We start from the raw sequence: 25,541 nt of genomic DNA, 5'->3' as shown, positions 1-25,541 counted from the left end.
ATGACCTCCTGAGGTCTCTTCCAACCCTAATCTTCTACGATTCTATGAATGTTTGTTAGGTATATCTGGCTCTCGTTTTCCATCTCTAAACTCCCTCACAAAACTCCCTGATTTGCTAGCTCCTCTGGTACTTAGAAGCTGCCTTTTAAAATTTCTGAGTTAGTCCTGCCCCTTCATGAAGGCCTTCAAAAATCACAGCTGGGAAATTAAAGGGAAACAAGCCAACAGAACTTTTTGTAGGCTTCATTTACATTAAGTAAATGTCAGGCTTTAAAGCAGCTGAGAGGATCTTCAGTAACCAGAACATATGGGAAAATGTCCAAAAAAATGAAGCATAGTTCTTTTGAGGAACTAAAATGGCACAAATGTCCATGAATTAATGTATGAAATTAAAGAGTTACAGCTTCACTTTCAGTAACATTTTATAAGTCATCTCTCCCTCTCTCACACTCTCTCTTTCCTTCTCTCTTTCCTTTCATTCTATCCATTTTTGCTCATAATCTTTTTTAGCTTTTGTTACCCACCCTGGTTTATTTCTGACTTCTCCATTCTCCTCTAGTCACTGTTAACTGATTATTTTTCTCTCATAGTCTCCATTCTGTCCCCCAATTTTACCCCTTCCCCATTTGCTCCCCCTGGGTGTTTCCCCTCTCAAGAATGTTTTCCTTTCGCTCTATCCATTTCTGTTTTTCACCCTTTTTCTAGGACTCTCCCTTTATTCTTGCTTCCTCTGCTCCCTCTGGTTAAACCCACTCTGTCCCTGCTTCTTCCAGTGTTCATTCCCTCTGAAGCACCTGGCATTGGCCACTGCCGTAAGACAGGATACTGGGCTAGATGGACCTTTGGTCTGACCCAGTCTGGCCGTTCTTATGTTCTTAATTCTTAGAAAATCATGAGATTGACACACCGCTTGCCCCCCCCCAAAAAGAGATTTTTAAAGAAGATTCTATAATGGTTTCTGGTCTGTCTCTTGGTTTTTAATTTTCCCCTTCCTATCCCCTATGTCTGTGTGACAAATAGAGACATCCCATATCTACAGAGGAATGTGACTTTGGCCCCTGTTGCAGGAGCTGTCACTGGGGGGCCCCAATGAGATCTGATTAAAGAGTTTTGTACAAAATGCTCCCTGCTGGTGTAGAGGTTCCAGCTTCTCTCTAAACTCCAAATCCCAATTAATTAATTCTCCATCTCTGCTGCCACCACATCTGCCTGTCCCCCAGCCCAGCAATTACTTCTCCCACCAAAACCCTACATCCCTCCCTGCCCCACAGTGACCCTCTGCTTCTCCTGCAGCTTCAATGGGTCTCCCTTTCTCTCTCGCCCCCCCCCCCGCCTCCCAAAATTCCTAGTGCTGCAGAGATGGAGGGGGAGGAGATGGAATAAGGAACCAGAGGGTTGGGTACACGGGAGTCCTCCAGGGTCATAGAGACTAGCATGACTGGGGCTAGGGAAGCCCATTTTTTAATTCCCCCCATGTATTAGTGACACTGTCTGACTGAAGCTCCCCAGAGTCCTCCTGGACCATAGAAGATAGCGACAAACAGTCTAAATAGCTCCCTGGGCAATGAGATTGGCTTCTCCATCTTGATTACTTGCTTCTTTCTGTGGTTTCACAGTCCAGACATGAGACCCCAAGGACCCTCCAGGGTCATAAAGACTGGAGTTTCCAAGGCTAGAGAGGCTGATTTCAGGGTCCTCAGTGCAATATTCCACCCCCTGTGTCTCAGGGACACAGTCTGAGCTCGGATCCTGCCCCCACCCAGAGCCAGGGGTAGATTCTCTCCGCAGGGACAGAGGCTGGTGGGAAAGTGAAGATTGGGGCCTTGTTATCAGCATCGAAAAATGTCACTTGGCCCCATTCACAGTCCAGACAAACCTGGATCCTCCTGGGGACCTGGCTCAGGGGTAGTATGGTTGCAGGGGAGGTGAGAGCCTGGAACAGACCCAACTACTGCACAGCCCAGATCCCCACTTCAGGGTTAAAGCTGACTTCTCCCTTCCTCCTCACAGACTCTTTTGCCACTCCCACAGCCCAGAATCCTCTGTCCCCCACCTCCACATCCCAGCAATATATCCCTGAAGTGAATCCCTCAGAGCCCAGCATACAGGCCCAGGAGTCAAATCTCTCTGGATTGTTTGGCAGATGTTGCCTGGTGTCTCCCCATTTCACACTTTTCTGATCCTCAGACAGGATGAGTCGGGGATGAGCCGTGTCTGGATCCAGAATCACATTCACTACGGGAGAGAGAGAATCAGAGTTCAGCCCTGGGGGAATCTGGGACCATTTCTCACACTCCCTAACATCCCTGCTTGGCAGTTCCTCAACCTGTGTAATGGGATCCACTTCTGTACTTTCTCATTTGAATATAGAGCATGCAGCTCCCTGCTCCCCAGCTAGGGCTGGTTCATTCCCAGCAACAGAGACTTGGCAAGGAAGGTAGCAAAAGCTTGTAATTAGGAGAGTCCTGAGGAGGCAGGTACCAACTTTGAACCCCAGAGGGAGTCTCCTCCCATAAATGCATCCTCCACAGCCAGGCCTGGGAGCAGAGATGAATTCGCAGCACAGGGGAAGAGCCAATAGTTCAAGGCCAGTAAGCAGGAAGCAGGAGGTGGCAATGGGTGGGGCAGCCCCTTCCCAGCCCAGAGAGAAGGGAGGTCTGCAGGTGGCAGCACTAGAGAGACACCATCTCCCCAACCCACAAAGCAGCTGCAATGGCAGAGTCCAGCCCTGCCCAAAGGAGAAGAGCCATGGGGAACAGTCTGTCCCCCAGGTGAAATGGGGAAGGGTGTGGCAACCAGGAGGCTCTCTCTCCTGACCACCTTGAAGGTAATATTGGAAAGGCTTGTCAATGTCAATACAAATTCTCAGATCACAATTAAGGTGGCTTTAGGGCTGGGCAGTGCAAGTGTCTCTGGTTATTGCTGTGTGGGAGAGTTGCTTTCATGGACATTTTCTGTTAATGGAAGGAAAAACTCCCCCAAAGCTCACCCTGGATGTGTGATCCCAGAGATCCTCCCTTCCCTGCTCTACCTCAGGAGGGAAAGAGTCTGGAGGGGAAAAGGGTCACAGAGATTAGAGCACAGCGTCTCTGATTTACAACACCAGCCTGGGGAGCTGCTTCTCTCTCCTGAATGCCTGAGAATAAGCAGAGATGCCCTGGCAGTTCGTCCCCCTGGCTGCTGAGACTTTCTGTGGTGGCTGCTTTTCCCCTCCTTCCCAGCTGCATCTCCCTACTCTTCCACACCTTAGTGTGCAGGTGGTTGAATCCCCCTTGGTGCATCAGAGGATAGCCCTGGATGGTACAACCAGACTCAGAACTAGAGTGACTGGATGGAGCCCACAGTGCTCAGCCAGTGCACGGGGCTGCCCACCCTACATGTCCCCTCCTTTGTGTTCCAGAAGGTGAGGACAACCTAGCCTCTTGCTTCTCTTGCTTTCCTCAACCAGGTCCTGTGAGAAGGTGTTTCCCACTCATCCCTCACAGCTGGCCCTCTGTAACTCATCATCACCTCTTGCACCACAAGCCTCCCCAGCCACCTTTGACACGCCACCTGTATTGGCTGAAGGACATCCAGCTGGTCCACCTCTGTACCAGTCCCCGAGAACATCTGTACATGCTTGTGCTCCACACCATCCACTTCCTTGCCTTTGTGTTCCATCCTGACTCCAAATGGTGGGACCTACAGGAGAGAAAATGAGGAACTGTGGTGGGCCAGCCTGTACTCCACTTTTGTTCCACAGCCCACTGGGGATATTAGGTGGTGTGTCAGCTTGCAGCCCCTTTTCCAGCTCTTTTTGAACCTCTTACTAAAGTTCTGGCTGCAATATTCCCTGCACCTCCTGATGTATACACACCCCATTTGTGACTTCAGAAAGTGGCAAGACCTCCTTATTAATCTCCTCCTGGTGATGGCCAAGATGGCCACACATCACTGCAGGAGGACAAATCTGGAGGGAGGAAGAAGTGCTCTGAGACTGTGGCATGTATATCCATTCCCTTTTAAAATCATGTCTCCAGGCACAGTTCCCCTGGGCAGTGTTCACTGACTCCTTAGACACCTTTGAGGAGCAACAGATGCTCTCTGGGGTTCTCTGCTTGGTGTCCCCTTCTGGCTCCCTCATTTTTAACTTCTGACCTCTCTCCTTGTCCTGGTTTCTCTTTCATTGTCCCAAATACTCCATTGTTCCCTGGGCTTCATGGTTTCTCCCCCTTAGTTGAGGGGACGGGCCTTTAGCTTTGGGAAGGCGTAGATCCACCATGTCCCAGTACATGCAAATAGCATCTCCCTGCTTTTCCTGCTGGAGCTTCTCCTCTGAGGGTTAGAGAGGAAGGTGAGAACCTGAAGTTGCAGGGAGGGGAGTTAGAGGAGGAAGGTAATAGATATAAACCTGGGGGAAGCTCTATACTGAGCCTGTCCTTCTCTCCCTGGCCTGGGAGAAGAGAAGGGGATGGGTATTGGGGATGATCCACTCAGGCCAGAGAGTGGCCCCTTCTCCAGCCCAGAGAGCAGGGAGGATGTGGCAACATCACAGAGGGACCATATCTCTAACAGAGGAGAAAGAGAGCAACTCAAATGGGAGATCTCAGCCCAGCCCAGCTGAAGAGAAAGATGGGATGCTGGTGAAGAGCAATCGGAGCGAGCCTCTCACATAGGGGAAAAGAAAAAAATGTGGCAACCCTTTGAATTTAATATTTAAAGGGCTTACGGACATGTATGGAAATGCCAGGGTCAGCATTAATGATTGGTGAGGGAGAGTGTATCTACACAGCAGTTTAAGCCAGGGTCTGAGCCTGGGCTCAAGACAAACCCTCATTGCATCCACACTGCAAATATGCTAATCTAGGGCTCTGATCCAGAGTCCCAGGACCCTGCAGGTCTGGAGGGTCAGAGCCCATGTTAAACTGGAACCCAGGGTCCAAGCCCTATTGGTTTCCTATGTGCATGCATCCGTGTCTTGACTTGGGTGTGGAAGTCTTCTGGGTGTATCCTATAGTTCCTGGAGGCAGAGGAGCAGTGCTACAGGCAGCCAGCACAGCATGCCAGACACAGCATTACTACCTGGCCGAGAGGTCCCCCTTCCTGCTCCTCCCACAGTGGTGGTGGAAGTTTCTCCTCCATGGTGGTGCACGGAGCTTGCCTGGAGCAGGGAGCAAAGTTAGGAGGTTGGTCATCCTTCCCTCAGCCATACTGAGCCGAGAGCTCTGCCACTTCTTCTCCCTGCAGGGCAGCTGCTATGGTCCCTGCTCTGCAAAATGATCAAGCAAAAACTTGATCATTGATCATCGTATTTGAAAAATTAAGAATTACAAAGTTTCACTGTAATAGTTTGACACCCTGGAGACTGATGTCCTCATTATCCTTAGGACAGGCACAGGGGCATGTTTTTGCCAATGTGACCGAGCCTAGAGCTGGAGAACCCAGTTATCCGACTAGACAGTAATTCAGTATAATGCCCTCTCAAATGGAGACAGCCACCAAATGAGCTAATTACGCGGCGTATGTACTCACGTGCTCCTTACGGGCACCCGCGTCCCATCAATAGCACCACCACAGTTAGGAAACAGGATTGGCAGTCGCGTTTCCCCCCAGTGCAGAAAATTCTTAACCTAGAGTTAAAATGCAGTGTTGATGCTCAAGCCCAGGATTCCCTGACAAGAGGTCAGCTGACTCATATCCCTTACGCTTACATTGCTATGTAGGCCTAGCCTCAGAGTGTTTGTTGGTCAGGGAGAGTGTTTCTGTTCGTCAGTGGGTGCAGGGACTCAACACTAAAGATGGTATCAGGATTGTTTGTGTGATTTCGGCTTGGGATTTCTTAGTATTTCATGTTTCAGGGTAGCAGCCGTGTTAGTCTGTATTTGCAAAAAGAAAAGGAGGACTTGTGGCACCTTAGAGACTAACCAATTTATTTGAGCATAAGCTTTCGTGAGCCACAGGTGCCACAAGTCCTCCTTTTCTTTTAGTATTTCATGTTTTTGTTTCTATTTTTATTTTTAGGGGGGGGGTGTCATGGTCAGTGTTGGTTTGGTTTGTACATTTATCTAGAAGTTCATGAAAATGTTTTCATGGGATTTTCCTCTTTATTTAATGATAATCTCCACCTGAAGTCTCACCTGGTCTGTGTGATCCTAAGGATTTCCCTCTTATTGTCTCCAGTTCAGATGACAGAATGTCTGGAGGGGGAAAGGATAAGACAGATGATATTTCATGCTGTCATATTTGTGACATCCTCACATTTAATTGACATAATTGTATTTTAATTATGAGAGAAAAACAGTTGAAGAGAGACAGAGACACACCCAGATTTTTAACAAAGCTAATATGAATCATCCTATTTTCTCTTTCATTCAAGCGTCTCAAATCAACAGAACCAATATCCATGAAGCCTCAGAACCACTCAAAGAGACACTATGTGGAAGATAGATTTTCTGTTCCCTCATCCTCCAAACCCAGCTGATTTCTCATTCTCCTTTTACATTTTGTCATGAGCCAGGCCAGATCCTGCAAAGATTTTAGCATTAATGTAACTTTACAAACATTGGCCTCTTTCACATCAGTGGGATGCTGAGACTTTTCAGGATGAGGAGCTTGAATTGTGAGCTCTTTGGGTCTCAGTATATGTACAGAGCTCAGTATATGTACAGAGCTCAGCACAACGGGGCTTTCATTCTGCATAGACTGAAATACAAATAATCTTAAAATTATTTCATAAATGTGGAAACTGAGTCAGGGAGAGAATTGGCTCAATGGGCCTCATTCACCCCTGCACTGGTAAAAGGATGGGGGAAGCAGTTTGTGGTTCTCCTATTCAGTAGCTGCTGGGGTCAGTGCAGACATTGGCACAGGCTGCGGAAGTCCGGAGGTCCAGCCTGAGTTGCACCTCTGGTCCAGTGGCCCCTAGATGACTTCTCCCGGAGGCAGTGTCAAAGGCACAGCTTTACCCTGGCCACACCCCATTATTCCTGCTCCACCCCTTCCTCCTCTGCCCAGCCCTCAACAACTCCACTCTATTCCCTGCTTTCCCGGGAACACTCCTTGAGCCTGCAGCTGCTGTGGAGGAGCTGGAGGCACAAGAGGCTCCTGTGCTGCGAGGATTCCCCTGGGTTTACACCTTCCCTACAGCCCCTTTGGCCCACACAAGCTGCCACACGGGGCCAGAGCACAATGGTGAGCTGGGTCCACATTTCAAAAGTGGCCTTAAATTGAGGGTTTACGTTTTGGGTGCCGACCTTTAGGTCTTGTCTACACTGTTTTGTCGGCAAAAGGCAGCTTTCATTGACAAAACAGTGGAGGTGTACACACTACAATGCACCTCTTGGTGACAAAACTCTCCTGCTTTACTGACAAAATATAACCACCTCAATGGGAGGCATAGAGATTTTTGCAGCAAAGTTAGATCAACAAAGTGTCAGTGTAGACACTGTGTTTGTTACGTTGCTGTAACTGGCCTCCGGAAGGTATCTCACGATGCCCACCGTAACCGCTCTGCTCACTGTTTGGAAATCTGCTGCCATTCATCCAGCTATGTAGACATGTGTCCCTCCCCTTTCAAAGCCCCAGGAAGTCCCCCATACACAAGTTGTCTCTCTTTCTCACATACACACTCCCCACACACACAGTCTCTCACACGCTCCGCCAACACATTCTCTCTCTCTCTCATGCACAACCCCCCCACATGCTGTCACACATGCTTCCCCCACACAAACACACACTTCTGTGGGCTTCTTGTATTACTGTTAGGGTTACCATATTTGAATATTCAAAAAAGAGGACACTACACTGGGGGGGGGGAAGGGGGTATTTGCTTGCCCCACCTGCCCCCGCCCCAACTCCACCTCTTCCCCGCCCCCATTCCAACCCCTTCCCCAAAGTCCCCAACTCTGCCCCCTTTCTGCCCCATTGGACCCCGCCCGCTCCTGGCTCCCTCGCCGCTCGCCTCTTCACTGCCCACCGCTGGCTCGCCGCTCGCCTCTTCACCCTCCCCGCCTGCCACTTGCCTCCTCACCCACCCACCAGCCAGCCACTGGCTCCCTCGCCGCTCGCCTCTTCACCACCATGCCCCACTCGCCTACTCACCCCTCCTGCCGCAGGTCGCTCTGGCTCCTAGGATCAGGGGCAGCCAAGGGGTCTCCACGGGCTGCGCCCGCCACAAGCGTGAGCTCCGTGGCTCCCATTGGCCAGCACCAAAGAAAAGCACCAATGGGAGCTGCCGTAGCCATGGAGTGGGGCTTACAGGTGCCGGCAGCACGCAGAGAGCCCTCCCCCCCCACCCCTGACTCGACCCGACCCTAAGAGCCAGAGGCACCTTCCGGGGGGCGAGGTGGGGAGTCCCAGCGGTGCTTACCTGGGGCGGCTCCCAGGAAGCATCCGGAAGGTCCCTCTGGCTCCTAGGTTCGGGTCAGGTCGGGTCAGGGCGGGGGCGGAGGGCTCGCTGCCCGCTGCCGGCACCTGCAGGCCCTGCCCCCGCAGCTCTGATTGGGCAGGAGGCAGCACGCGGAGACCACCTCTGCCTCTGTGCCAAGGGGCCGCCCACACTGCAGGCTCCTGCCAGCGGGCAGGTGCCGGGAGCTGCCCCAGAAAGCGCCACCAGCCCCGGGACTTTGGTGTGTGTGGTGAGGTGATCGGTCCCCAATATCGGGACAAAGGGCGTCCCAACCGATGTGGCAAAATCCCAGACGTTTTTAGATATTTAAAAATTCCTCCCAGATGGTGATTTAAGAACCAAAAAGCTGGACATGTCTGGGAAAATACGGACGTATGGTAACCCTAATTACTGTTCAGCAGTGTCAGTTTGGTCATATTATCAAGCGTTACTCTAAAAAGGGATCTAAGATGTGTAACTTTTCAGGCACACACAGAAATCATTACAAGGTTCATAGCACAGTGCAAAGAAACAATGCCAGGTTCAGCACACTACAGCAACACATGTTACTGTGGCTCAGTGTTAAAATGCTCCTTCAAGGCATCCTCCAGCCAAATAGCCCCCCATTGGGTTCCCCCTATAGCCTTGTGTTCAATACAAGCACAATACACAGCACAGCACAATCCTGAACAGCAGCGTAGTATCCATGCTTTCTGACAGTGATGGCTGGGGTGCAGGTTGCCAGGGCAGTTGAAAAATAGCTGGCCATACAGTAGGATGCCCATGGAACAATGAGATTGAGAAACCTTCATCATGTGACTCTCTACCTGCCTGCATGAGGCATTGCAAACCCTTCACAAAGCACCTTCTGACCAGTGGCACAGTGGGATAGCTACCCAGAGCTGTCTGTGTCAATGCAAAGCTACTATTGTGGATGTGCTTTGCCGACACAAGGAGCACAGTGTGGACATGCAACAGTGGTTTAATTATAGTAGTGGCTGTTTGTTGGCGTAACTGGAATCGACAAAACTCTGTAGTGTAGATAGACAAGGCCTTAGGCACCTGGGGCCCGGAGTTCCTTGGTAATGGGCACCTGCAGATCCTACGGACTCCAGCTGCATGTGGGGCTGCTAAAAAGCTCTGGAGCACATGCCCCGTAGTTCTGTAGTTGGAAGAGAGAAACTGAGGTACCCCAAATTTTGTACATTTTTACCTTAATGATTGTACCAAAGTTCACAGAGTGAAACAATGTGAAAGATCCTGGCACCTGGGCCCTTACTTCATCTGCTCAGTTTGTCTGCTTTCTACTTGTTATTAAATAGGTACATAATCTAATTGAACCAGTTGCCCAGAGCCCATCTCCACCCATAGTCCCAGAGACACACCCTGGTTTCCTTTCCTAGATCCCTTCTCAGTACCTTTGAACTTCCACAGAATCTCCATTAGAGCAATATTTCGCTGGGAGAAATCACTGAGTCTCTTTTCCAGCTCAGGAGAAATCTCCACTGGCTGGAGGAACTTCCCCTTCTCGCACCTGGAGAGGAAGAATTTCATGATATTATGTTTCTTTTAGTGACTCATTATAATTCCTTGCTAGTGGAAGTTGCTGCTCTTATGGGCCTGGAGTTAGAATTCCTCCACTTCTCCCAGTCTCAGAGCAGGCACAGCACTGGCCATGGCAGTGCAACCTTTCCCTAAAGGCCCCATTAATATTCTTCATCTCTGGCCTGGACAGAGCAGATCTGTACATCAAAGGGGAATCATGTTTTCATGACCAATTCACTCCTTCGCCTCCATGCACTAATACTAGTATGTTCCCATATTTCATGCGCACAGTGTTATCAGATTGTTCTTTCAGGAACTAGATTGAAACCTCAGGGGCCCCCGCCCCCACCAGTTCCTTCCACACAGGTCTCCAAACAGTCCTGAGGTGGTAAAGACTCTTGATTCCTGCTGTCCAGGGCATGATTGTAACCAGTGCCTTGAGCTGAAAGGCCCATATTGATCCTCGGGGTTCTGAGGCAGCCAATTCCCCAGGGATGTAACATCTCTAGGAAATACTGTAGGCCAATCTTTCCCACTGAATAGATAATTCAAGAGTCCTGTGTTAAAGGGTGAGGATTAAATGCATAAATGGGAATTACATTCAGAACGTGACCTTGCCCCATATATTTTGCTGCAGTGCCCTGGGGAACTATAGTAAAGAACAGCATTATCAGATACATAGATGAACATGATTTGTTGGGGAAGAGTCAACATGGTTTTTGTAAAGGGAAATCATGCACCACCAATCTACTAAAATTCTTTGAGGGGGTCAACAAACATGTGGATAAGGGGGATCCAGTGGATATAGTGTACTTAGATTTTCAGAAAGCCTTTGATAAGATCCCTCACCACAGGCTCTTAAGCAAAGTAAGCTGTCATGGGATAAGACGGAAGGTCCTCTCATGGATTAGTAACTGATTAAAAGATAGGAAACAAAGGGTAGGAACAAATTATCAGTTTTTAGAATGGAGAGAGATAAATAGTGGTGTTCCCCAGGGGTCTGTACTGGGATCAGTCCTATTCAACATATACATAAATGATCTGGGGTAAACAGTGAGGTGGCAAAATTTGCAGATAATGCAAAACTACTCAAGATAGTTAAGTACAAAGCAGACTGTGAAGAGTTACAAAGGGATCTCACAAAACTGGGTGACTGGGTAAAAAATTTGGCAGATGAAATTCACTACTGATAAATGCAGAGTAATACATATTGGAAAACATAATCCCATCTATAGTTATAAAATGAGGGGGTCTAAATTAGCTGCTATCACTCAAAAAAGAGATCCTGAAGTCATTGTGGATAGTTCTCTGAAAATATCCCCTCGATGTGCAGTGATAGTCAAAAAAGCTAACTATGTTGGGAATCATTAAGAAAGAGATAGATAATACAACAGAAAATATCACATTGCGTCTATATAAATCCATGCAAAATCTTGAAAATTGCATGCACACCTGGTCACCCCATCTCAAAAAAGGTTCAGAAAAGCACTACAAAAATGATACTGGTTATGGAACAGCTTCCATATGAGGAGAGATTAATAAGACTGGGACATTTCATCTTAGAAAACAGACGGCTAAGAGGGGGGCTATGATAGAGGTCTTTAAAATCATGACTGGTGTGGAGAGAGTAAATAAGAAAGTGTTATTTACTCCTTCTCATAATGCAAGAACTAGGGGGTCACCAAATGAAATTAATAGACAGCAGTTTTAAAACAAACAAAAGGAAGTATTTCTTCACACAACGCACAGTCAACCTGTGGAACTCTTTGCCAGAGGATGTTGTGAAGGCCAAGACACAAACAGGGTTAAAAAAAGAACTAGATAAGTTCATGGAGCATACGTCCATCAGTGGCTATAAACCAGCTTGGTGTTCCTAGCCTGTGTTTGGCAGATGCTGGGAATGGTGACAGGGGATGGATCACTTGACGATAACCTGTTCTGTTCATTCCCTCTGGGGCACCTGGCATTGGCTGCTGTTGGAAGACAGGATACTGGTCTGACCTAGTATGGCCATTCTTATATTTTTATGAAATGTAGAGTCGATACACTCTCCAAGCCCTTTCACAGCATCGTGAAGAATGAGGGGAAGTTAAATAGAGCCACATACCTGCTCAAGGTGCTTCTGACATCCTAGAGAGGAAAGAGACAGAAAAACAATTTTAGTCCCAAATGCCGCCCACTGGGGATCCCAGAGAAGGGATTTTGCAGATATGGGTAAAAGAGGCCCTGCCTTGGCCCTAGGGCCATGGATTTGCTGAGTTAATGTCATCTCTAATATAAATGAGTCTGTAATTCTTCAAAGAGAAACAATAATTCACATTTCAGGAATGCACACACTGAATTACACTGTGACCTCTGACTGCTGGTCTCCAGTGCCCATGATTCAGGAGCTGTCCTATCCCTGTGTTTGGATCAGGGATGTTTATAACTCAGTCTCACCCGCAGGAATTCACTTGCTGGCTTCTGACACTTCCCCTCCAGATCACTGATCAAGTTGCTGAGACGGGAAATCTCCTCAGACATTTTAATGACATTGTCATTCTGTATCTTCACAATCACCTTTTCCAGATTTTCCAGCTGGGCCAGCAGGAGGTGCTCTTCTTCTTCTAGAAACTGCCGCAGTTGCTGAAATTCAGATACAACCTTCTGCCTCTTGTTTTGTGTCTGTATCTATTTTTTTTAAAAGAAAGGAAAGGTAAGGGTTAGAGAGAGAGTCTAGGGTCTGTTCATGGAGTGCTGATTCTGCAGGAGGGAGAATTTCTTTGAAAATTCTGTGATGTCTAACACATGATTATACCCTGTCGTTACTAGGGAGAGGATTTTCTACCACTTTCCCATTTGTCCCTAACATTTTTTCATGGTATGTTTCTATGTCTGACATAGTCAGCACACTGTGTTAAGCCAGACCCAGAGCAGCAGCCAGCAGGACTGAGCACTACATTAACAGAGATGCGAGGGGAGAGAAATAATTAACAATGCAAGAAATGTCTGCAGACTCAGGCAGATAGCACTGCACGAGACATAGTCTGCTCACCTTTGGAGGAGTTTTGTGAAAGACACAAGGGCTAGAAATTAACTCATTAATTGGAATGGAAGCTTAGATTCTACAGAATATGATGTGGTCCTGCTCCTGAGAGAGGATTTCTCAGGGCCGGTGCGTGTATGTGTGCGAAGACATAGGACTCTAACACAGACATCCATGCCCATGAAGAAACACAAAGCCCACATTCCCCAAGTCCATGGAGGAAGCTGCCTACAAACAGATGTCCTACCAGGTGCACCCGCAAAGGGAAGCCAAGGGGCCTGGCCCATCCACTTTTCACCACAGACCCAGCCATCTACCGCTCCTCTTCTCCCCAAGGTCCAGCCTCCCGGCCAGGCTGGAAGCTGGAGCCCGGCCAGGGTAAAAGAGGCCCAGGGAGCCCAGGCTGCTGGGAGAAGCCATGGGTGGGGGGTCCCGAGACCAGCTTCCTAACTGATGGCCCACTGCAAGTCCCTGCAAGTTAATAACAATGGGCACCTACCAGATACTCCAGGCTTTAAACCTCTCCAGTCACTTTAAATCTCAGAAGCTTTTCTCTCTCTTCCTTCAGAATCTCCAAATGGGCCTGAATCTTTTCCTGAAGAAACAGAAATGATTTTGGGAGGTTTCATTTTGAGAGTGCTTGGGGTGGGGTGGGGGGTTTCCATATCAAACCGAAGACTCTGTAGGTGACTGTTAACCCTACCAGGTTTATGACATCAGGAACACCAAGGAAATGAAACCTCATTAACAGAGACAGCTTTACATTGCTTTACATTGTGAGTGAGATGAACACACTCAGTGTCGTGTGTAGAACTCTTCTGTCAAAGGTACTTACCTGGGATAGGGCAGTGTCCTATTGCCAGTGAATGATTTTAGAAGTGTGTAGCCAGGAATGGGGTAGGTATTCTCTTTAAATCTATATTTCCTTCTATGAAGGAGAAGAGAAAGTGCCGACTGTCACAGCAGGGATCAAAGAAAACCTTTGGGTTCAGCTAGCCCTGCCCCGTTATACCTGCAGCCAATGCCAGGCCTGGAGGGAGGAGAAAAGAAGGGAGCCAGCTCAGCCAGGGGATGACTGGTGAGGGGGCAGGAGCTCCCTGTTTGCCTGCCTGAAGGGACGGAGTAGCGACTTGCCAGCCAACGCAGCCACTGGAGGCAAGTAAGCCAAGGGGAGCCTGCAGATAAGCCCCAACTGTGGGGCAACTGGACTAGTGGGGCTGTGCCCCAAACTAAAGAGACTTTAGAAGGAAGCAGCCTGAGGAAACTGGTTTTGAAGGCCCCCCGTGTCCCCCCGACAGGGAGAGAGAGACTCATCTCCCCTGTTTAGGGGTTGAACCACACAGGGCCCTGGGCTGGGACCTGATGGAGGGGGTGTGTGACCCAGATCCCCCTAAATCCCCTTTGAGCAACAAACTAGCCACTAGTTCATCTGGCCATTGAAAGCTCTATCACACCTTGCTTTTAAAGATTGGGGCTGTGGTGGGAAACTGCACATGAGTAACCTTATCTGCCTTTTAGCTAGTATTTGTTTCTTTATATACATTACACATGATTAAAATTTCACTCACTAATTTCACCCAGATGGGAGAGCAGAGTAGGGTTAGTGATTCAAATTTAGGGTCATTGGATCAAGATATTCCTGAGATACAGCTTGTTCCAAAACACAAAACAGAATGACAACAAAATGAAATAAAAACACAATATTTCATGAAATTCATAGATTCTATCCACCCTGGACACAAATCTCAGACTGAAATGTAAACCTGTGGGTAACATTCACCTCCACCAAAGTTTCTTTATAATTATAATTATTTATTGTTTCGTCTGAAGAAATGTCAGTGGTGATATGGGGGTAAGTGGCAGAGGAAGTTGGGGGGGGGGGCTTGGCACGGGTGGGCTGTCAACCCCAAATTCTCCGTAGGTCTTTCTGTTATTTTCTTGTCACAGTATTGTATCAGCTGTAAAATGTAGATGAGAACTACAAATGTCTAAGTGATCATTAACTCTTACAACAAGTCTCTTTCCATTTAAAATACTAGGAAATTAAATAGCAAAACAAACAAACAAGCAAAACCCCCAGGCAAACAAAGAACCCCACAACTTTGTTAAAGGAGAGTTCGGGTTGCTCATTGACATCAAAAGTTCAAGTTCATCAAAACTAAAATTTCTGAAAACCAGGAAATAAAGAGTTAATGTAAATGGCAACACAGCCTCAGCTCTGCCCTCTTTGCAGGATGACCCAGAACCCCCATCCTGCACGCTGGCACTCTGCCTTTGCAGATGGTGCAGAGCACTCAGGGAATAGGGCACATGACAACTGTAACACAGACTCAAACACTTTCTTCTTGCTAAAGTACAACTTGATTTTGGTGAGCTTTACTGGCCAGGAGCTACCTACGTCTGTTCTATGCTCAAACACTGAGTCTGTTCCCACGTGTGTCGAATTTTATAATCCTTCCTGCCCTTTTACAACCCTTTCTCACAAGATTGCATTCAACACTGTACTTTCACTTCTCATTCAACACACAGACAGCTCTCCTCTCCCACCACCCTGCTGACAAGCCCCAAGGCAAGAAGATCCCCTGGGTCCTGCTGCTGACTGAACCTCCCTAACTCAGTGCTGGAATGATGCATACTGGATCCCTCAAGGTACATGTGCAGCTCTGTCCTTTGATAACAGACATGGGGGCTTCAAACCCAGATCTCACATCACAGTCACAGCTCTGAGACGCTCCTCAAACTAATCCCCAGCTCTCCGCATATCACAATCACAGCTTGTCATAAATATAAAGGGAAGGGTAACCACCTTCCTGTTTCCAATACTGTAAAATCCCTCCTGGCCAGAGGCAACATCCTGTTACCTGTAAAGGGTTAAGAAGCTCAGCTAACCTGGCTGGCACCTGACCCAAAGGACCAATAAGGGGACAAGATACTTTCAAATCTTGGGGGAAGGCTTTTGTTTGCGCTTTTAGTTTATGTGTTGTTCTCTCTTGGGACTGAGAGAGGCCAGACAGAAATCCATCTTCTCCAACCCATCCTAATCCAAGTCTCCAATATTGCAACCAGTATAGATAAGCCATGCAAGGCGGATTAGTTTATCTTTTGTTTTATGTGAATTTTCCCTGCGTTAAGAGGGAGGTTTATTCCTGTTTTCCGTAACTTTAAGGTTTTGCCCAGAGGGGGATCCTCTGTGTTTTGAATCTGAATACCCTGTAAAGTACTTTCCATCCTGATTTTACAGAGATGATTTTTACCTTTCTTTTTTTTTATTTAATAAAATCCTTCTTTTAAGAACCTGACTGATGTTTCCATTGTTCCAAGACCCAGGGGTTTGGGTCTTTGATCATTTTGTAACCAATTGGTTAGGATGTTATTCTCAAGCCTCCCCAGGAAAGGGTGTGTGTAGGGCTTGGGGGGATATTTTGGGGGAAGACGTCTCCAAGTGGTCTCTTCCCTGATTCTTTGTTAAATCGCTGGGAGGTGGCAGCGTACCAGGTTTTAACCTAAGCTGGTAGAAATAAGCTTAGGGGGTCTTTCGTGTGGGTCCCCACATCTGTACCCTAGAGTTCAGAGTGGGGAAGGATCCCTGACACAGCTCACTTAAGTTACTCCAACTGATTTCTTCACCATTCAGTACAGCTACACCTAACACATTGAATGCAGCTGGGGTGCATGCAGATAATTCTCAGTGACTATTCCCAACTCCAGCGGGCAGGGTGAAGGTTGCACTGGCATGGACCTTAACTCTCTATTTCCTGGTTTTCAGTAGAAAGCGTTTTGATGAACTTGAGATTGTGGCAGGGCCTGAGCTGTCACTGGGAAACCTTAACTCTGTTAACAAAGGTTTGTTGGCTGGGTGGTTAGTGTTTTCATCACTCAATTTATTATAGCCCACAAGAAGAGCAGGAAGAAGGGGCACTTCAAAATCTTTGCTGGAGTCAGATAACTTGGGACCCTGAAAGCTGGAGACTGCTGGTACAGACACTTCCAACTCAGTGGGACTGTGGCCGTTTCTTTAAGAGAGGACTCGAATCTCCCCACATGACAGGAGTAGAAATTGCTGCCACTTTCCAGCTTCTATCTACCTCTGCACATGCTGCAAGAGAAGAGTGTGTTTATCAGTTTGGTACAAAAACCGATTTCCTTAAAGAAGCGTAAGGAAAAGCGATGAGAACACGCTGCTGCTATTTTATAGCCAGAATGAATTGATAAACTGAAATAGTGTTTTAAATGGTAACGATCTCAATAAAACCAATGAGGTCAGATCACACCTGTCATAAATATAAAGGCAAGGGTACCCATCCTTCTGTATACAGAACTATAAAATCCCTCCTGGCCAGAGACAAATCCCTTTCACCTGTAAAGGGTTAAGAAGCTAAGATAACCTTGCTAGCACATGACCAATGAGGAGACAAGATACTTTCAAAGCTGGGGGGGGGGACAAAGGGTCTGTCTGTCTGTGTGATGCTTTTGGGGGGAACAGATCAGGAATGCAGCTCAGAACTCCTGTAAAAAGTTAGTAAGTAATCTAGCTAGAAATGGATTAGATTTCCTTTTGTTCAATGGCCGGTAAAATAGGCTGTGCTGAATGGAATGTATATTCCTGTTTTTGTGTCTTTTTGTAACTTAAGGTTTTGCCCAGAGGGATTCTCTATGTTTTGAATCTGATTACCTGTAAGGTATTTACCATTCTGATTTTACAGAGGTGATTCTTTTACCTTTTCTTTAATTAAAAAATTCTTCTTTTAAGAACCCGATTGCTTTTTCATTGTTCTTAAGATCCAAGGGTTTGGGTCTGTGTTCACCTGTACAAATTGGTGAGGACTTTTATCAAGCCTTCCCCAGGAAAGGGGGTCTAGGGCCTGGGAGGATATCTGGGGGGGAAGACATCTGCAAGTGGGCTCTTTCTCTGTTCTTTGTTTAACATGCTTGGTGGTGGCAGCATAGTGTTCAAGGACAAGGCAAAGTTTGTACCTTGGGGAAGTTTTTAACCTAAGCTGGTAAGAATAAGCTTAGGGGGCCTTTCATGCAGGTCCCCACAACTGTACCCTAGAGTTCAGAGTGGGGAAGGAACCTTGACAACACCCGCATGGGTGTTGCATTGCATAGGCTGGGGAAGGCTGTGCCTACCCAAATAGCCTTGTGTGGCCCTGCCCATGCTCCTCCTCAAAGCCCTGCTTGCCCTTCCTTCTTGGCCCCAGCCCAGGCAGGCTACTCCTCTTCAGGGAAGCAGCATGCTGGGGATGGGGCTAGGGCGGTCAGGACTTGGCGTAGCTGTGGCTGCCCAGTGCTGGGGGGCGTCAGGCACTGAGGCCATGCCGCCTGCTGCTTGGGGGAGGGAGGGGAACGGAGGTGCTGAGGTGGCCTGTCCTGTGTGTGGGGTGGCCGGGGGTGGTGGTGGTGGTGGTTGCATGCCACCCACCCTGTGCTGGGGACCTGGGGGGGGCACGCACCACCTGCCCACCCTGTGCTGCGGGGTGGGGGAGCACATGCCGCCTGCCCTCCCTGTGCTCTGTGTTGGGGGGGCTGGCAGACATGGAGAGGGGGGCTTCGGCAGGGGAAGGGGGTGGATCCTAGGGGAAGGGGAGTGGGGCTGGCCGGAAGGGGGGTGAAGAGGGGCAGGGGGCTCTGAGAGCCAGAGGGCACTGAGGGGTTAACAGCGATGTGTGAGGGGGCAGGAGGGTGGTGAACAGGGAAGCACAGGCAGGATGGGGCCATGGAGATGTGGGGCTGCTGAAGAGATGCTGAGGGAATACTCAGAAATCAGGGGGCGGGGGAGAATTCTGGGGCTCAGGGGAACAGAGCTGGAATAGAGGGAAACTCTCAGTGGCGGGATAAAGAGAAGGAAAGGGTGGGATGTGTGGAGAGGGGCTGTGGGGAGGCTCGAGGGAGAATATGAGAGCAAGCTGAGACTGGCTGGAGAAGGGAGAGCCAGAGGGTAGGAGAAGGGAGGGGGATGGTGAGAGATAAAATAGCAGCTCCCCCAGCCCATGGGGTAGGAGAGGGGCAGGGGGGAATCTTTTCCCCTAGAAATGGTCAAACAAGCAGGGGGGAAGTGATAAGTGGCTCATCTGCAAACGAATAAAGAATTAGCCCCAGCCTTTTGGGGCTTTCCTTGGTCCAGATGTTGCTTCCCTTTTGGAGATTTCACAAGCTTCATAAGAAGTTCCAATTCATCTTTCACATTCAAATATGTCTGACATTGATGCTAAGACATAATTATTTCTGACTTCTGACTCAAGCCTATCTGCACCCACATTTTGGTGAAACAAAATTTTGCCCAACTCCATGCTTGCCACCCCTTCTTGTCTTTCCCCCTGCCCGCCCACAGATCTGTTACTGTTCAGGTTCAGTTTGGATGAGCTATTGCCAGCAGGAGAGTGAGTTTGTGTGTGTGTGTGTGCCCCTGGGGAAAAAAAAATGTGGGGGGGGGTGAGACAGCCTGGATTTGTGCTAGACATGGCCCACCTTGATTACTATGCACATTGTAGGGAGAGTGGTCACTTTGGATGAGCTATTACCAGCAGGAGAGTGAGTTTGTGTGTGTATGGGGGTGGGGGGGTGAGAAAACCTGAATTTGTGCTGGAAATGGCCCACCTTGATTATCATGCACATTGTAGGGAGAGTGGTCACTTTGGATGAGCTATTACCAGCAGGATAGTGAGTTTGTGTGTGTGGTTTTTGGGAGGGGGGGTGAGGGGGTGAGAGAACCTGGATTTGTGCTGGAAATGGCCCAACTTGATGATCACTTTAGATAAGCTATTACCAGCAGGACAGTGGGGTGGGAGGAGGTGTTGTTTCATATTCTCTGTGTGTATATAAAGTCTGCTGCAGTTTCCACGCTATGCATCCGATGAAGTGAGCTGTAGCTCACGAAAGCTCATGCTCAAAGAAATTGGTTAGTCTCTAAGGTGCCACAAGTACTCTTTTTCTTTTTGCGAATACAGACTAACACGGCTGTTACTCTGAAACAGTTGATTGCTCCCATTGTGGGAAAATCACCAGCCCATTGTGTATTTTGTTTTCATCTCTCAAAATGAAAATAAGATGACCGTAATTTTTTTTAAATGATGAGCTTAAAAAATGCGAAATCTTAATTTTAACTGGACACACACACACACTTTTTTCTTTCAGTTCAGTGCAGGTTCAATCAGTAAAACAAAATTATGCTTCAGGTTCAGCTCCAGTTCCAGTACGAAATCCCGGTTTGAACTAGTTCTCCGGTTCCAATGTGAGACCAGATGGGCAAATGAGATCAGCATCGGAGCCAAAGGGAGTTGGCGGCAGCTTCCCTGGGCCCAGGGCAGGGAATCGCAGCCAGCTCCGCTGGGAGCAGCCTGGGGCCAAACCCTCCCCCTGCAGCCAGGATGGCACCGGGGGGGCACCTCTCCCTGTGGGGATGGGCAGGTCTCTCTTACCTTCCCTCCAAGCGGTGCCCTCCCCAGGAGCAGGGGCTGGAGCCCGGGATGGGGGGTCCTGGCCAGGCTGGGGTCTCTGCACCGGGAGAGGCTCCTGGGAGCAGCGGGAATCTTACTGCTGGAAATTCCCCTCTCCCAGCTGCAGCCAGGGCCCCGGGGTCCCCAGCAGCAGCCGCCGGGGCTCGGGGATCTTGCAAGGAGCGTGGCCCCCCCACAGCGCCCCAGAGTCACTGCAGCGAGAGCGATTCACTTCCTGCTGCTGGACTGGGTGACCCCAGCGATCACTGCAGCCCCCAGGGACAGTCAGGTCGATGCTGATCTCATTTGCTGGGAGCCAAAGGGCTCCCTTTGGCTACTTTGTTATGTAACTGCTTGTTTGGGGGCTTTGGGTGGGGTGGGGAGGCTTCTATTAGGAAGCCTATAATAGCTTCTTTGTACTTGCCCATTCATTTCTCTCAGTAGCGGGTTGCTTTTCTTAAAGAAGCCTGTTGCTTGTTTTGCCATTGAAGTGTGTGGCTTGTTTGGGGCTTGGTGAGTGGGACTGGGCGGTGCCTCCGAAATGGGATTGGCTTGCTTTGGGCTTGCTGGGAAAGGGCAGTGCAGATTTTTTATCTTGTGAGACTTGGCAGCCTTTTCCAGACTGCGCTGTGGGGACAGCTGGGTCAACGACACCTGGGGAGTGGGAGCCGGAAGGGGGCTGAAAAGGGGCAGGGGGAGTGTGGGCCAGAGGGGATTGAGGCATGAAATGGGATGTGTGAGGGGGCAGGAGGGAGGGAACAGGGATGTGGGGCATGGGTTGGGACTGGGGGGCTGTGGGTGCGCTGGAGGGAGGATGAGGCAATTCCTGGGAATCAAGATGCAGGGGGAGAATCATGGGGTGGGTGGGAACAGGGCTGGGAGAGAAAGAAAATGGGAATGGGGGACAGTGAGAAGGGAAGAGGGGGAGAAAGTGGGGGGTGACACTAGGGGGCTGGAGAGAGAGTGACAGAAGAGACTGGCTGGGGGAGGGGGAGAGAGGCTAGTGATTAAGTAGAGGGATGGTGAGAGACACAATGGCAGCTCTCCCAGTCCATGGTACAGGCCAGGGGCAGTAGGAGGGGGAGGGGTCTTCCCCACCCAGCAGCCACGGGAGATTTTGTTTTTACTGGAAACGGTCAAAGTGTTGGGGGTGAGGGGGCGGCAAAGGACTAACCCCTAAGGGCTCCAAAGCTACAAGGTGAATATCCCCACAGAACTCACCCCCCAACAGACACACTATTGCATTATTTTCTTAGGCCAAAATCATGATTTCTGGGCTCTGGCTTCTGACTGGGACTGTTTGGGGTGACAGGATGGACCAGGGTCCCTCTTGGATTTCTGTGCAGGATTCAGGGCTCAGAGTCACCCCCAGAATAGCAGGGGGTGGGTCCAGATGGGCAAATGGGATCAGTATCTGCCTGGCTGTCCCTGCGGCTGCCCAGGGAGCCCAGTGGGGCACAGTCATTAGCTGCTGCCACCAGCAGGATCTCAGTATTACTTAGGGAGAAGAGGCTGGTGTCTGCCTCTCTCTGGCCTGAAGAAGATCTCTGTGTAGCTCATACACGTATCTCTTTCACCAGCAGAAGTTGGTCCAATAAAAGCTCTTACCTCACCCACCTTGTCTCTCTCTGCTCATGGTATTAGAGCTCTGGAGTTGGTTTCCCTGGGGCAGATGCAGCTCCCTGCACTGTGATCTGGGAACCTGAGCAGCTGCTGCTCCCCCAGTGCGGTCTGTGCTGGGGAAAGACCTTCATTATAGCTTCCTCCGTGCCCAGCCCAGCTGGGGACTTTCTCTGGTGGCTAGAATGAGACCCCTGAGGCAGCCCTGGGCTCTGCTGACTCCAACTCCTGAGCTGAGACTCCAGATGATGGGACAGACCTGGGGGAAAGTGCTGGGGACTAGCAGGAAAGTGACTGCACAAAAGCCCCCTTTAAGGGACCCGCTGGTGAGTTTGTACAAGAGGGGAGAAAGCAGTGCTTAATGTGTGCCAGGGCTTGCCAGAGCTGAGCCCCAGCACCTCTGGGCTTGCCATGTCAGTTATGAAAGTAAAAAAATTGCTTGAGCCCCAGCACCTCTTTCATTACAGATAAAGCACTGGGAGAAAAGGGAAGGAGACTGAAAGGGGCAGCAGGAACAATAAGTGGAAAAAGAGATTCCCAGGTCCCAACCCTACCTAGATCCATTTGCTGCCCCACCCTGGGAAGATTGACTGTCCTGGGAACAAAGTGAGGACCAGAGAGCAGAAGCCAGTTCCTGTCTCTGCTGAGTCACTGCGGGAGGGATGCGCTGCCCTCAAGGACAGTGTCAGGGGAATTCCCCAAAGTGGCTCTTTTGATCCTACTCTTTTCTAGCATTTGCTTCAGAGACTCTTTTCCTGGGAGGGTTTAAAATTCCCACTCTAGCAGTTCAAGTGCAGAAGGTGGAGGCCGACAAGGATTATAAAAATTAATACTGGCCGCTCCAGGCTTGTATTACGCTCTCAAGTTCACTGCTTTTCTCTGACCTTGGATGGGTCGATGCTGCCACCACCCAAGTGCAAAAAACCCCTTTGAGAACCCAGGAAGGGGCACTTGGGAATTCCTTCCTGTAGGGTACCCTCAACCCCTTTCACCCCCGCCCCCTGGGGAAGAGCAGAGAAAGAAAACAAAGGAAATTAGCTGTTGCCACCAGCTAATTAAACAACACATGCACAAACCTTTTAGGACACAAAAATCCAATCCTGTTCTTAAAAAAAGGTAAATTTTATTAAAAACAAAAAGAAAGAAAGAAAATACATTTGGAACTTAGGCTTTTTGCTAGATTTAAAAAAAAAAACCAATCAATTACAAGGATTAAGCACCAAGATAGCTCTCTTGAAGTCCAGCTTAAAGGTTACAAGCAAAACAAAAGCACCTGGGGTTAGCACAGAGGAGTCCACAAGCCATAAAGAAATAAAAGAGATAAACCTAATTGCATCTTCCTAGACATTTCCTGATCTACTTACATATCTGGGGTTTCAGATGAGTAGTTTCTAGGTATGAGCTGATAATTTTTTCATACCTGGCCCAAAGCTTTTACAGCATAGTTCCAGCCCTGTTTCTGCTTCTCCGGAGAAGAACAACAGACAGACAAAGGGGAAGTTTTTTCCAATTTTAAAAAGTTCTGGCCTTCCCATTGGCTCTTTTGGTCAGGTGCCCACTCCCTTCCTTTTCCCTGTGCAGGGAGACTTTGTTAACCCTTTACAGGAAAAGCAAGTAGAGAACAACTACTAAGAAAAATGTTATCTGGCTGGCTGGGTGTCCATAAAAGGGAGCTTCCCCCCACCCCTTTCATTTATCACCCCCTACCACCACCACCACCAAATCACAGATGGTGCTGGCCAGCCTGGTTTAGGTCGGGTCCACACAGTCTGGGATTTTTTCCTGGAGGTTTAGGAAACAGAATTAATAAGATACATGCACCTCTAATTTTACTACTAATCACATAAAGACCTAAACTGTATTTTTCACATTTCAAGGACTACACTGACTTAGAATACAGGGACATTTTTACCTGGCTGATTCTGGGAAACCTTCCCAGGAGAGTGCATCAGCCTCTTTGTTAGAGGTGCCTGAAATGTGTTGTATTTTCAAATCAAAGTCTTGGAGATCTAAACTCCACTGGATAAGTTTTTTGTTCCTCTCTTTGACTGTGTGAAGCCACTTCAGTGCAGCATGGTCAGTCTGCGGGTGGAACCGCCATCCCCAAATGTCTGGGCGTAGCTTCTCCAGAGCGTACCCGATGGCGTAACATTCTTTGTCTGAGGCTGACCAGTGGCTTTCCCGCTCAGAAAGTGTTTTGCTGAGAAACACGACAGGATGGAATTGTTGATCTGGTCCTTCCTGCATTAAAACTGCTCCTACACCACACTTGGACGCATCTGTGGTTATGACGAATGGTTGGTTGCCCTTAGTACAGGGTCAGACGTAAGGGCTGCCTTAAGCTGGTTAAAGGCTTTCTGACACTTCTCAGTCCACTGAACTGCATTTGGCTGTTTTTTCCTGGTTAGGTATGTCAGTGGGGTGGCAATTTGGCTGTAGTGTGGTACAAATCATCGGTAATATCTGGCCAAGCCCAAGAAGCATTGGACCTGCTTCTTTGACTTAGGGACAGGCGAATTTTGGATAGCATTTACTTTAGCCTGTAGGGGGTTGATAGTTCTTTGACCCACCTGGTGTCCAAGGTACGTTACCCTGTTTAGGCCTATTTGACATTTTTTGGCCTTAACGGTTAATCCTGCCTCCCTTATGCGCTGGAAGACAGCTTGGAGATGTACCAGGTGTTCTGCCCATGAATCTGAGAATATAGCTACATCATCAAGGCAGGCGACTGCAAATTCCCCAAATCCAGCCAGAAGGTTATCTACCAGTGTCTGGAAGGTGGTGGATGCATTTCGCAGTCCGAAAGGGAGCACATTAAATTCATACAGCCCTATATGTGTGATGAAGACTGACCTTGGCTGGGTCTAATCAGGGAGTGAAATGGACGAAAGCCCCTTCTGAAACCTCCCCAATTTCCTTTCTCTCTCTGACAGGCTGAATATTAACAATTGTTTCCCTCCAGATTGTCCAGTCTTCCAGAGGATGGGGCAGGGAAATGGCTGTGGTGGAGCCAGCTCAGGTAGGGGATTTTCAGGAAGCTGCTGGTAGGTTTGTGCTGTGGTCAGGGTGGGGTGAGGGGGAGGAAATACACAGGGTGAGGCAGGGAGAGGACAGGGTGCCAAAAACCCATTGGGACTTGCTCAGGCTAAGGCCTGATTTATGAATAGGCCCATGGGAAGGGTGGGGTGAACATTCCCCCATTTCTGGAACAGGAAACAACCCCCCTGGACAGGGCTGGGAAAACAGACCAGAGTGCTGGAGCCTGAACCCCCTAGCCAGAGACTGCGGTGAAATAGAAAGGGAAGGTGCTGGGATTTGGGTCTCTGTTCCCTGCTTGGAACTTTGCTTCCCACCTCAGCCTGTGCCTAGTAGGTGTCTGCCTAGTACAGGGGTGGGCAAACTTTTTGGCCTGAGGGCCATATCAGGTTTCGGAAATTGTATGGAGGGCCAATTAGGGGATGCTGTGCCTCACCAAACAGGCAGGCATGGCCCGGCCCCCACCCCCTATCCGCCCCCTCCCTGCTTCTTGCCCCCTGACACCCCCCCGGGA

At 49.0% G+C, this 25,541-nt stretch overlaps 2 protein-coding genes and 1 long non-coding RNA gene across 12 annotated transcripts in view; 1 reads left to right on the top strand and 2 right to left on the bottom strand.

Moving 5' to 3' along the window:
- The window catches only part of LOC140898275 (uncharacterized), a 2,445,793-nt gene that overhangs the window by 1,677,012 nt on the left and 743,240 nt on the right, over window positions 1-25,541 (top strand). The window lies entirely within an intron of this gene.
- On the bottom strand, window positions 1,370-9,919 carry LOC144929338 (E3 ubiquitin-protein ligase TRIM7-like). The gene is made up of 4 exons (XM_078848647.1): window positions 9,784-9,919; window positions 6,117-6,176; window positions 3,553-3,681; window positions 1,370-2,235 (listed from the first exon to the last, which is right to left on the bottom strand). The coding sequence occupies exons 1-4, from the start codon at window positions 9,917-9,919 to the stop codon at window positions 1,949-1,951; spliced, it is 612 nt and encodes a 203-aa protein (XP_078704773.1). The 3' UTR covers window positions 1,370-1,948.
- On the bottom strand, window positions 12,357-20,551 carry LOC144929118 (uncharacterized). The gene is made up of 3 exons (XR_013634556.1): window positions 20,354-20,551; window positions 13,435-13,530; window positions 12,357-12,580 (listed from the first exon to the last, which is right to left on the bottom strand). It is a non-coding gene; the product is annotated as an uncharacterized LOC144929118 (long non-coding RNA).

This window comes from Lepidochelys kempii, chromosome 14 (assembly GCF_965140285.1).
Source record: "Lepidochelys kempii isolate rLepKem1 chromosome 14, rLepKem1.hap1, whole genome shotgun sequence".
Lineage (NCBI taxonomy): Eukaryota > Metazoa > Chordata > Testudines > Cheloniidae > Lepidochelys > Lepidochelys kempii.
Note: the sequence above shows the minus strand (reverse complement) of the source record. Positions and strands in the feature narration are given on the sequence as shown.

Bases quoted from the DNA above. Each gene is read 5' to 3' on its own strand.
- LOC144929338 (XM_078848647.1), bottom strand. From the start codon at position 9,919: ATGAAATTCTTCCTCTCCAGGTGCGAGAAGGGGAAGTTCCTCCAGCCA. The intron at 6,177-9,783 runs GTACTGAGAAGG...TTCCCCCTCCAG, and splicing joins GATTCTGTGGAAGTTCAAAG to ACATTCTGTCATCTGAACTG. The intron at 2,236-3,552 runs GTGGCGTGTCAA...TCTCTCCCGTAG, and splicing joins ATGTCCTTCAGCCAATACAG to TGAATGTGATTCTGGATCCA.